Here is a 13,425-nt window from a genome sequence, read left to right on the forward strand (position 1 = left end):
TTTTTTTTTTTGTATCCTTTGGGTAAATACCTAGTAGAGGAATTGCTGGATCATTATAAGCAGTTTTGGACCAGAAGTAGAAAATACATTTTTGCCATTCTAATATGCTAATAGTAAACTTTTTGTCTATTTTGGAATTTCTTCTGTAGCATTTAGGATACTATAGTTTGTCTATGATATTTATTTGTTCTTTTGGTATTGATAAAATTTTATTTTTCTGATGGCAGAAGAGATTGTGGTTTATGAATTGTGATTATCAAGACTTTGTTGAATTCTTATGTTGATGGTAGAGGCAATCCTAGAATGGGTGTACTATGATTCCAAAGTTGTGTTTTCTTTAACATTGGATAACCTTATTCTCCTATACTCAGATTATTTCTATAATTTAAGCTTTACATCTTGAAAACTATCTTGTCAGATGGAAAAGCCAATCATATTAATTCATTGAAAGAATTATATGGAAAATTTTATCTTTGGCATTACCCTTATCAAAACTTTCTTATAAAAAAATTCCCATCAGAGTCCACCCATATATATGTTAGTATCCACGACAAATTAAAATACTAGTGTTTTCTGCATGTTTTAAACTTTATTAAATTTGATCAAATAATTTATCAAATAGTGTATCATATGTATCATTCTGTGACTTAGTGATTTTTGGCTAAAATTAGTTTCCAGTTTTGTCTGTGTTGATTGTAGCTAATTTATTTTAATTGCTGTATGATCGGCACATGCCACAGTTTATAAATCTGTAGAGGGATCCTGTTGAAAAATTTTGTTTGCTATTTCTAGTGTTCTGCTATTGCAAACAATTGTGTATATGCTCTAGAGTTTATCTAGGCCAGTATTGTCCAAGCTAGAAGCTGTTACTTTTTAGTGATCATGAAATTATTTTAGTGAGTTGAGACCAGCATCTTCTTTTAAAACAAGAAATAGGAAAGGATAAAATAGGACAGAGTAAGGGGCAATAGAATAGAGTAAAACAGAAAAAATAGAAAAAAAGATGTCCTTAAGCCCATCATATAATAAGGGTAAGAATTATTTTGTGGAACTCTTGTTTTAGGTAAATATATGTATCAACAAAAACCACACAAAAGGTCAAAGGACACTGCTCTGGCTTAAATATTGTGGAGTTGTTCTCTAAAGTGATTATACTAGTTTTCATTTCTTACAGCATTATGAGTGTGCTTTTTGATCTGTATCCTCACCAACACTAGGTATTGTCCCCTTTTAATTTGGCAGATGGGTGAGATCTGTTTCATTGTGATTACATTTCCATAGTGAAATTGAGCATCTTTTAATATGTCTATTAATTGTTTCTGTCAATTGTCTTGTCTTTTGCTCATTTCTAAATTGGATTGTTTGTTTCTTACTGATTTTCAGGTATTCTTTATTCTGGGTACAAATCCTTTGCAAGCCACCAGTTATATATGTTGAAAATATCTTCTCCCATTCTGTGGCATGTGTTTTCCTTTGTTCATTTTGTCTTTTAGTATGCCGTATTTTTTTAAGTTTTAATGTAGTAAACTTTACCAGTCTTTGTGGTTAATGCTTCTTGTCTTATTTAAGAAATCTTTCCCTGCCCCAGGGTCACAAAAATGTTTTCTATACCTTCTTCTAAAAGTTTGAAAGTTTTGCTTTTTTTTATACTAAATGGGTTCCCTTGCATTTTCTATGTTGACATATTTCATATTAAACTGGTTTAAGAGTTTTTTAAAATATGTTTTGCATTCAAATTGGTGAACCATGGTCCCAAAACTTACAAAGTACAATATCTAAAAGTTATATTTTACAATATTAATTTTTAATAACTTTTTAATAACAGAGCTAATACAATTTTTAAACTGTTTACTTCTCAAATAAATAATAGCTTGTTGAAGTTGCAAGATGGTATATTCTTTTCCTTCTCTGTTTTTCTCTCATAGAATTTATGTATTTATGTTTTTCAGTCACATTAACTTTATCCTAGAAGACAACTTTACAAGGATCTAGACAGAACAGGATTTAAGGATGACTGAATATTGGGCTAAAGAAATTTAAAACAATCAGGTACAGGGGCGCCTGGGTGGCTTAGTCGGTTAAGCGTCCGACTTTTGCTTGGGTCATGATCTCGCGGTTCGTGGGTTCGAGCCCAGCGTCGGGCTCTGTGCTGACTGCCAGCTCAGAGCCTGGAGCCTGTTTCAGAGTCTGTGACTCCCTCTCTCTCTGACCCTCCCCTGCTCACGCTGTCTCTCTCTCTCTCTCTCCTAGAAATAAATAAAACTTAAAAAAAAATAATAATAAATAAAACAATCAGGTACAAAAATTTTGGGGGGGAAAAATTCCCAACTAGTCAGTACATAGTAAAATTGGGAATGTACATAGGAAGACTTAAAATATCCCTGAAATACAGGAGAGGGTCCAAGAGAGGAGTTTTGAAATCTGTCTTGTGTTCAAATATTGGCTCTAACCCTGACTGGTTGGTGACGGTTGGTCATTTTGGAAACATGTCCATAAAATGGAGACAATGATGTGTCTGTTTCTTTTGGCTATTATAAAGTTTAATGAGATAATATAAGGCATTTAATATGGCACAGGGTTACTGTTTATTTCAATGATTATTATTGTTGATACTGTTATTTATAATTCCTGGATATGGTATTCTGTATATTGTGGATTTTTAAGATGTATATATTGATATACTGCTGTAACATTGAGAGTAATAATAACCTGGTGAAATCATGTAGAAAATAGGCTAAGATAACTATAATCCTCACATATATTCCATAAACTATATTCCTCAAGTGGTGCAAATGGGAGAAGATAGTTTTCTTTATTATGTTTGTATCACATTGAAATAATGTTAGAAAAAAATCCAACTACTTTCCACAATGCTAGAGAATTCAACAATTTTTTTCACAGTACCGTACAATAGTACTTATTCTTGAATCATTTTTAAATCTTCAAGAACATTCTGATCAGTAAAGATGAAATTATGTTAATCTTATGGTTAATGTTAATTGACTCTTACAAATGTTATTTCTTTGACTATAGTAATTTGAATATACCACTCATGCAATTTTTTCTTAACTTGAATGTCAAATAAACAGAATGGGCTGTGTCCCACCATTCTAATTTTTAAAGAGGTACTATAATTGAAATCGATCAAAGACACCAAAAAGAACTATATATTTTCCTCCTTAAAAAGCCAGGATACTCAGTTGATTAAACAAACAAAACAAAACAAAACAAAACAAAAAAACTGATATGGAGTGAGTTCCAGGATATATTGTTAATTGAATAAAAAAAAGCAAATTGCCAAAGAGTATATGAAATACGGTATTTTTTGTGTAAGGAGGAACTGGGAAATAAAAGCACAGACATGTATTTGCTTAATTTTGCAAAACGAAACAGGAAGAATAAACCAGAAACTGATGAAATTGGTTACTTACAATAGTAGACGGAGGGCTAGGGTGGGAAACAACAACAAACCAGGATTTAGGATCTTAGCGTGTTGCAAAGATTTCCCTTCTGCTACCACGAAGGTAGCCTATAATACAATAAGAGGCAGCTACATCTCTTCTTTTGTCCCTTTTTCTCCTCTTATTCCTTTCCTCTTTTCTCTTGCCTTTGACTTCTGTTCTTTTTTCTCTTCTCTTCCTCTTTCTTTTTCCCCTCTCCTCTCTTTTTGTTTTTTATTGTAAGAAACTTGGGGCAAAATGTAGATCCAGTTAGGATAAAGCAAAACAAAGAATCGTCGATACAGGCAGTCTCCCATATACAAAAAGCTGTATTCAAAGGATGCTTTCAACTAATATATGGTATTGTGGTCTAGTGTGAACCATGTCCTGCGGTGCTTATAGCAATGAACGAGTCAGGGTTGTCTCTTACAAAGCTTGCAAATTAATAGAGAAGGACAGATCAAGTAGAAATAACTGTCACATGAAATTATCTTCCCATATTGGCAACTAGATCAAGTTTTATAAACTTATAAGTGAGAAAAGACTAAGTGATTTTTTTAAAAAAACAAGCATATATTTTCCAAACATTAGAAACAATGATTTGTATCAATTGTCATAGTTTGAGTTACAATTATTCTGAATATGTTATTATTCCTTATATTCTGAGACACCTTTTTACACCAGATGAGAACAAAATTTTACCAGCATTCTCTATTAGAAGGCTCTCACTGCTTATAAATAATATCAGGTGAAATGTTCTGTTATAAAGCTCTGTCTATTATAAGGCTCTAACTGCTTATAAATAATATCAGATAAAATGTTCTGATGTTAATCCCCTTGAAATGTGGATTGTATTTGTTTGAGTAAATAGAACCCAAACTAATAAATTGGAAATGCCAGCATTATTATGATTTCATTCAATTGCTTTGGCAGGGGAGAGAGAATATTTCTTTATTTTTAGTGATGGGATAGTTAACTGTGTAATGATTGAACCACAGTCCAGACATACTGTACATCTTATGTTAGAGAAGCTTCTGCTGTTACTTCCATGTGGTAGCAAGTAGTTACTGCAGAGATGGTTAATTAAGGCAAGAACATTGAGTGCTGTTGCTACTTACTTGGTGACTACTGTTGCAGATTTTTTGTTAAAGTCTAGGGTAACAAAGCCATATCTGTTCATTCATCCTCTTATTTTTTTCATTCATTCCTCCTTTTTTCTTTTTTTTTTTTTTTCCAGCTTAGCAAATCATATACTCTTCAGTGGAGCTGAGAACGATAAGTCTGCTCTTCACAGTGATTTGGAACTTTCCAATCCCAGGGAAAATTTGACCAAGGTCTAAAATTTATTTTTCCTTATCTAGAGGAGGTCAACTGTAAAATGAAAATTTTCTACTTATTTCCTTATAGATTTAAGAATCTTCATTTATCCTGGGATTAATTTTCCAGGCCTGAGCAGGAGGATTCCATAAGAGACCATATGATAGTTCCAGAACAGTTAAAACACCTTTTGGGTTTTATAGCTGTTAACTCTCATGCCTAAACCTTAATTTCCTTATCTTCCCTTTACCATATTTGAGCTTAGCTTATTTTCTCTGTTAATTGGAAGTAAAATATTTTAACTTGTCTACTTTCATTTCACATATAGGATCCTGATTTTACCACATACTTTTTCCTTAGGGACTGCACAGGACTGAGTCCATATGGAAGAAGAGCTTTCCCTTTCCTATGGAGAAAGTGGCAAGGTTAGGAAAAAAAAAAAAAAAAGCAAAACAGGCCTTTGGAACATATATTTTCTATTGCATGAAACCTATATCAAACATCTAATGGTCATCCAGTTGGAAGATCAGTGAGATAGTATTTGTCTTTGAGGGGCTCACAGTGTAGTGACTCAGATGCAAACATAATTGCTGTGGATACATAGAATGCCAAAGGAGTTGGTGGAAAACTGGGGGTATTGTCTGAGGGGTAGATCAGGGTTCCTGAAGATGGGCACCTTTTGAGCTAGGTGAGGAGTACAGTCCGTCCCTGCTTTCACAGATAATACCGCCCTGCAAAAGGATCTGAGTTAAGCAGTGTTTGCTCCATTCCATAGATTTCAGAAAACTATAAAATACCTAATCTTAGATGACATATTCTTAATTCATCATAGATATTCTTTAACTTATTTATTTTCCACCACAGCTCAACATTACAGTCAACCAGCTTAAGTCTAGTCCGTGTCCAACTGATGTCAGAAGTTTCACACCCTTCAGCATGCACATCGTTTTCCATCTTGTGTTAATTTTATTAAATTGACATAATGTCTGTTCTTCATTAGTAACACCTTTATATTAACTGCCACTTTTAACTTTTATTTTTGTTTTCTGCTCTTTTAAAATAAATATGGCCAAAACAATAAAAGATGTAAATAATTATACAAAGACAGCATAGTGTACAAAGATGGTGAAACTTCTGAAACTGAACCATAGAATTACCATGGAAATGTAGGAAAAGACAAAAGTAGCTTACAAAGGTAATGTATAGAACTTGAGAATCTAATAAAATGCTAATAGAAAAATTCCTAGTTTTTCGTGGGAGCACAGATTTTGTGAAATAAAAGAACAGACTCACAGAATTAGCAATGAAACAACTATTACATATAAAGTGTTACATTGTCTGAAAGTCCTCAAAAGGCAAGATGTTGATGGGTTTTTTAAAATAACTTTTTTGTTAGGCACGCCCAATGCATATTTTGGTCCCATTGCTATATGCTGTATTTTAAATTTAATTGTGACAATTTAGTAATTGTGTGGAGTCAGGTGAAGTTTCATAATCTGCTTGATTCTTCATATTGTTAGAGAAGCAGAGTTACCTAGGTAGCAAATACTCAAAAGAATAATAAAATGCTTCTTGGTCTCTAATTTTATGGAACTTGTTTCCTTAATTATATTTTCTTTGAGCTAATGTTAAAATTTCGCTACTTCGTATTTCCCAAATAGATGCCAGTGAAAGATGAGGGGGTTGGGAGTGCATGTGAGCAGAGTAGTAAAGGAAATCTGGACAGGAAATAGTTATCACCCATAATAATGTTATGTGCAGGAAGGAAGGTTAACTGGGCCAAATTAGGACTGAATTCTAGGGGCACGTCTAGATGACTTATCTTGTCTGCTGCTAAGCTCTCATTCCCTGGCAGTGTCTTTTCCCCATTCAGATTTGTTTGTTGCCTGCCTTGGTTCTTGCTCAACCAGTTTCTTATTTAGCAGGTGGGCACAGAGTGGCTGGGTGCCTTTTGTAGAGATGGCTGCTGTCATGCAGGGTGGCTGCAGCTCCTACAAGGGACTGTATGTGAACCCTGTGCTACCCACTCTTATTATATATACAAAGTATACGTATACAGACAATATATGTACATGTTTACAATACATACAATTTGTACAGCTATATATACTCATGAGTGTGTTGGAAAGAAAAATGTATTTTTCTTCTATAAACAAAGATGTTACAGTTCCTTAAGACTGATATTAAATATTTACCTCAAAAAGTGTAAATGTATGCATTTCATAAAGTTAGTCATCAGTTCCCCCATGAAATAACTCCCCCTCAAAACTTAGAAAAAATGGATTTTTGATGACTAACCTCCAGGAGCCAGTCTGACAGATATTTAAAAGCAATGAATTCACACCTCCTTTGTACCCAGATTATATTGTAAGTATTTGTTTTCTATTAAATTGTGAGCTCCTTGAAGGGAGTGATTATGTTTCATTTTTATGTCTTTAGATCCTGGCACTCAATACATGTTCAGTGATACTGTCAGACCTGATGTTCTGTTGACCTGTGTCATCCTTTAACAAATGAATGACTGCAGGTCACATACACACGAGTCCCAGTGGTTAGTAGAGTCATGGGGTGGCTACTAGAGGTTTTGTACAGGTGGGCCAGGAAGAAAGTCTAGAACTAATAATTTGTAGACAAGTGTTTAGTAGCTTGTTGGATTTACAACCTGATTCTAGTCATCCAAGAAACCACTTGATTTTTGTAGCAGGGCAGGCTGAAATCCAAAAATCTGCTTGAAAGGAAAAAATGAGGCGGGAATACTCATTTTCTCATTGTATATTGCCCTCTGCCCTGTTTACAGGAGGTATCCCATAGTGTGGATTACTGCCCTGTACAGTAAGAGCTTTATGAGAACAGCCAGAGCCCTGTGATCTCAAGCACTGGGTCTACCAGTGGTATACCTGTATGTGAACTGTTTTCTCTGCAACATGTGCTGTATGGAAAGCAATCTTTAGAAGTGAGTAATCTTGGAGGATTACTTAGTCCTTCTGTGCCTCAGTTTCCTTGCAATTAAAATGAGGATAGCAATATCTATGCCCTACAATTATGATGTTTAGGAATAATATATAAGAATTCTTTTAACTAGCACATTAGTTCATCTATAAATATCTGATGCCACATTCAAAATGTTATTCTTTCTGAAATTTATAGACTTAAATAGGAAAAAATAAATAAAATGAAGACCCCATAGAAAATAAGATTCCTTCATGATATAAGGAGGTAGGTGATTTACAGTAGAAGCTTAGAGTAAAAACTAACCTAGCAGGATTCTGTCCTTAGCTCTGTAGTGGCCTTGAGTGCTGCCCAGAATATAATAGAAGATATTCTCCAGGCAGGATCTTAGAACTTGAATGGCACGGTGGGGGAAAATGGCTGAATTTGGCCAGGGGAGGTCATCCTGGTCAGGTGCTGCCATTAGCTCAGGATGATGCTGTGAGCGGTTACAAGCTGCTTGCCCTGTATTAGGTTCTTAGGGCTGCCTTTAGAAAGTACCACAAACTGAGTGGCTTGAAGCAATAGAAATTAATTGTTTTATAGCCCTGGAGACTACAAGTCTGAAATTAAGGTGTTAGCAGGGCCATACTTTCCAAAGGCTCTAGGGAAGAAGCCTTCCTTCCTTCTTCCCAGCTTCTGGTGGCTCCTGGCAATTCTTGGTGTTCCTGGACCTGGATTGCTCCAGTCTCTGCCTCCATGGTCACTGTGTGTCTACACATGGTGTGTGATGTTTAATTGTATGTGTCAACTTAAGTGGGCCCCTGGTGCCCAGATTAAACATTGCTCCTGGGTGTGTCTATGAGGGTGTTGCCAGAAGAGAATAGCATTTGAAGTGGTGAGCTCAGTAAATGGTTTGCCCTCCCTGGTGTGGGTGGGCATCATCCAATCTGTTCAGGGACTGAAGAGAACAACAGGTAGAGGAAGGAGGAATTCATCCTTTTTTTCTGTTTCACTGATTGATCTGGGTCATCTCTTTTCATTTTTTCCTTTCCTCAGACTGGGATATACGTCACTGTCTCCCCTAGTTCCCAGGCCTTTGGACTTACTAAATTATGCTACCAGCTCTCCTGGGTCTCCAGCTTGTAGATGCAGATCATGGAACTTCTGAGTCTCCATAATCTTGTGATCCAAGTCATCATCATCATATATATATATACACACACACACACACACACACACACACACACACACACACATATACACATACATATATACACACACATGTACCTGCATACATACACATACACATACACATATACTCAGCTGGCTCCTAAGGTGGAGGGAAAAATAAGTAGCTAGTCCTGTCAGCTTTCTACCAGAACTCTTTCCTGGTAAGATTGACTTAATAGCTGGAAAGACAGTCCTTGGAAAATCCTTTGCTCCTTTAAATTAAGCAAGAGTATGGTGATTATTAAGAGAAATGGCCAAACATGCCATTTGATAGGCATGTTGGCTGCTTATGCATCTTATCATAATCCTCAGATTTTTGAAGGCTGAGTAGCACATATGTAAAAATGTTTCCAGTATAGCAAAAAAATAAAAACTCTCTTTAAAACAGCTTTATAATGCCCACATTCCATGCTCTTATGAGAGCACAGATGCTGATGATCTTTTTTTTTTAATAGTTTGTCAAGTTGGTTTCCATATAACACCCAGTGCTCATCCCCACAAGTGCCCTCCTCCATGTCCATCACCCACTTCCCCTCCCCCCACCCCCATCAGTTCTCAGTTTGTTCTCAGCATTCAAGAGTCTCTCATGGTTTACCTCCCTCCCTCTCCCCCACTATTTTCCCCCCTTCTTCTCCCCCACGGTCCTCTGTTAAGTTCCTCCTAATTCTTCTATATGTGCAAACATATGGTATCTGTCCTTCTCTGCCTGACTTATTTCGCTCAGCATAACACCCTCAAGTTCCATCCATGTTCAGATGCTGACGATCTAGTGTATGCCGTTATGAGTTTAATTATGTTTCCCCAACCCCAATTTTTATGTTGAAATCCTCACCCCCAAAGGTGATGGTATTAGAAGGTGGGGCCTTTGAGAAATGATTGGGTGGAATCATGAGGATGGAACCCTCATGAATGGGACTGGTGCTTTGTAAAAGGAGCTTCAAGAGATCCCTAACCCCTTCCACCCTGTGAAGACACAGAAGGCAATGGCTATGAAGCAGGAAGGGGCCCCCCATCAGAACATGAGTATATTGGTGCCTTGATGTTAGACTTCCAGCCTGCAGAACTGTGAGAAGTAAACTTTGTTTTTTATAAGCCACCCTGTCTGGCATGCACTGAGACTCTCCAGTACCTCAGAAGGTGACCTTATTTGGAAATGGGGTCATTTCAGATATAATTAGTTAAGATGAGGTCATTATGGTGAACCCTAGTCCAGTCTGACTGGCAAGGGGAAATTTGGGCCCAGAAGCAGATATGCATCAAGGGAAGATGATGTAAAGATACAGGGAGAAGATGGCCCCTCTACAAGCCCAGGAGAGAGGCCTACATCCTTCCCTTGTAGCCCTCAGGGGGAACTAAAGTAGTAGATACTTTGATTTGGAACTTACAGCCTCCAGAATTGTGAGAAAATAAATTTCTTTTGTGTGAGCCATTCAGTCTGTGGTACTTTGTTATGGCAGCCCTAGCAAATGAGTGCACACTTCCTGGGTGTATCTTCCTATCAATCCCCAAACCTGAGTGGGGAGGATGAGGGAAGCTGCTAACTGCTTAGCTGATGGTCAGAACGAACCCATGAACAGGAACTTCTGAATCGTTTCCTTGGTGTCACCTTCAGCATTGTTCTTTTTCCAAGGACACATTTCGTCAGGACTTAGGCAGCTGATGAAATAGCAGTGCTGTCTCTCTCTCCCTGTTTTTCCTACCTTTACAACCAGCCTAGTTTCCAGAGCTACATTTAAGACCTAGCCAACACTGAAAATACTTGCTAACCATTTGGCTCCCCAGAGGTCAGCCTTGGATGATTCCTGTGGCTTTCAGGAAAATTAGTAGGTGAGATCTGATCCCACCTGGGGTCTCTGGCTCTTGGTGGCTGTGAGAGCAGGACTGAAGCAGTGGGCTTGTAGAGGCATTTCCTGTAGTTGTAAAGGGCTTCTCAAAAATAGAGCTGCCCCTCCCTGAACTGATACTGACTCTTCCACAGAAGTAAAAGGGGAAGGAAAAAAAAGTATCTTTTAATCAATAGCCTATTGAGTGTGTGTGTGTGTGTGTGTAAAATATGTATTTTTTTTTCTTTTCAGCCAGTACAGTCTACTCTGTCATCTTTGAAGATGTTAGATGTGGGAAAGTGGCCAATTTTCTCCCTTTGTTCTGAGGAAGAACTGCAGTTAATTCGTCAGGCCTGTGTCTTTGGCAATGCTGGCAATGAAGTTTTATATACTACAGTAAATGATGAGGTAAATTTTGAAAAAACATTCAGTCTCTTATAGCAATAGATTTGACGGGGTGGGGCGGAAACTGAGAAATTAAGGTTAAAAAGAAGGCATGAGGGTAGATTCTTATTTGTTACATAATGTTATACAATGAAGCAGTAATTGCAGGTTTGTCAGAAGTGCTTAAACTAACAGCTGTTTTCCCACAGATTTTTGTGCTTGGCACAAACTGCTGTGGCTGTTTGGGATTAGGTGATGCCCAGAGCACCATTGAACCTCGGAGACTGGATGCTTTAAGTGGCAAAAAAATAGCCTGCATCAGCTATGGGAGTGGCCCCCATATTGTCCTTGCCACAACAGGTAACCTAGGATCACAGTGTAGAGGTTTAGCTATTGCCTTACTTGTTGAGAAACAAGACTTAATGACCACCCCTTAAATTGAGAACATAGTGCTTGATTGGGTAGGAGTTTCTGGCTCTGCCTTGTGAATGTGACTGTGCTTTGGACAATGTGAAATAGGAACATATCTGAATATCAGAGTAAGATAATGGAGCAGATGGAATCTAGCAATTATTGGCACTTTCAGTGTGAGAAAGACAGTGCTGTAGTCCCAGTAAACCCCTTTTGTTTACACTTTATAAGTTTAATTATTTTGCATTAAAATGCTGAACTCACTCTGGACTCTTTGAACATGAGATCCCTGATCTATGAACTAAGACACTGAAGCTAAGTCCAAGGTATTCTCTGACTCCTAGCTCCCTGGATTTCTTACCATGATTAGTGACTGATGGCTGAAGTTGATATTAATACTATAAGGAATTAAATACTCTTGTGTCTATTTCATGAATTCTGACTAATAAGACATTATAATTATATCATACTTTGGATTTTTTCTTAAGCTACGTGTTCATTTTATTAGTATTCTTTGAACTGAAAATAAAGTTTATAAATATTCTTTTGTATACTTATTTCACACAAATTTTGGGGAATTTTGATTGCCAGTAATAGGCTAGATTATTTGGACCACTGCTTCACTGGAAACAACTAAAAATTCTAGATAAAATATTTAATTTTTTTCCACAGAGGCATCAAAGCACTAACAAGGCAGAGAGGAATGATTGGATCAGATTCAAGAGAAAGTATGAACAAAGGTTAAAGGGGAACTTAAAGCTAGTTTTGCCTTAAGGGCATCTGCCTCTCCACCTAAATGGAGTTGTGGTTTGATGTACTCACGAAGGGTCATGAGTCAGAGACCTCACCCTTTAGGCTAGGAACCCTAAGGGCTAGGCTCTGGGGGCAAGAATGGGCCAGCTCTTCCATCTCTAATGCACTGAACAGAGGAATCCTTGGCTGTGAGCAAAGCAAAGAGGAAAAAAGAAAGAAAACCTCTCCCTGAAGGGTTGTAATCATGGATTTGTATTCCATTTCACATCAGACTGGTAGTCCAAGGAATCTCAAGCCTTTGATTTATTAGAGAAGTACCTTTAAGTGCCTTATTGACATGACAGAGTTAATGTAGATCCTTCTAGAGAGGAAGGCACCTTCATTTCATCCTAGGTCTGAGGAAATACAGTGCCACTGAAAAATGAGTTTTCAATGGCAATTAGCAGTATAGTCAAAGATAACCAGGTATACAAGTAAACAAGGCACCATGAATGAGAACCAGCAAAAAAGATAGCAAAAACTAAGTATCAGCTATTCCAGGTAAAAGATGACTTTATTTGTTATGTTTGAAAAGATAAAAAATGAGCTTGAAGACCTGCAGAGATCAAAGAGGATTTGAAGAAGAATGAAATAAACAATATAATTATCAAAATGAAAACTCAGTGGGCAAGTTTAATAGCAGTTTGGACATATCAAGAGAGAAAATTAATAAGCTGGAAGATCAGAAGAAATTATCTGGCATGTGGCACACAGAGATAATATGGTAGAAAATACAAGCACAAGGGGCATATAGTGTATGGTTCCATTTATTTAAAGTTCAAAAACAGGAAAAAAAAGTTGTCTTATTCAGTATTATATATGGGGAGCTTTTGGAGTGATTATAAGGTTATATTTCTTGACCTGAGTGGTAGTACCTAGGTATGTGTTTTATAATTATTTATAAAACTGCGTATATATTTTAAGAACTTTTCTGAATATGTATTACACTACACAAGAAATAATATAGAACAAAGATTTTAAAAAGTAACTTGATCATTTTTTTAAACATTTCCATCATTCTTTTTTTTAATTTTTTTTTTAACATTTATTTATTTTTGAGACAGAGACAGAGCACGAGTTGGGGAGGGGGCGGAGAG

General features: G+C 36.7%; 1 protein-coding gene across 8 annotated transcripts in view; it reads left to right on the top strand.

Annotated features, from left to right (window-relative positions):
* The window catches only part of RCBTB2 (RCC1 and BTB domain containing protein 2), a 49,639-nt gene that overhangs the window by 15,308 nt on the left and 20,906 nt on the right, over positions 1-13,425 (top strand). For 3 of the 8 annotated variants that reach the window (XM_039218017.1, XM_039218019.1, XM_039218023.1), the window contains exons 2-6: positions 1,950-2,049; positions 4,678-4,774; positions 5,118-5,182; positions 10,994-11,149; positions 11,335-11,485. In XM_039218017.1, coding sequence (XP_039073948.1) covers positions 5,141-5,182; positions 10,994-11,149; positions 11,335-11,485 — 349 coding nt within the window. In that variant the 5' untranslated portion in view covers positions 1,950-2,049; positions 4,678-4,774; positions 5,118-5,140. Of the gene's footprint in view, positions 1-1,949; positions 2,050-4,677; positions 4,775-5,117; positions 5,183-7,554; positions 7,711-10,993; positions 11,150-11,334; positions 11,486-13,425 lie in introns of those variants that run through there. The other 5 variants (XM_039218020.1, XM_039218021.1, XM_039218022.1 and 2 more) reach the window with 5 other exon arrangements.

This window comes from Hyaena hyaena, unplaced genomic scaffold (assembly GCF_003009895.1).
Source record: "Hyaena hyaena isolate Hyena2069 unplaced genomic scaffold, ASM300989v1 scaffold_728, whole genome shotgun sequence".
Classification (NCBI taxonomy): domain Eukaryota; kingdom Metazoa; phylum Chordata; class Mammalia; order Carnivora; family Hyaenidae; genus Hyaena; species Hyaena hyaena.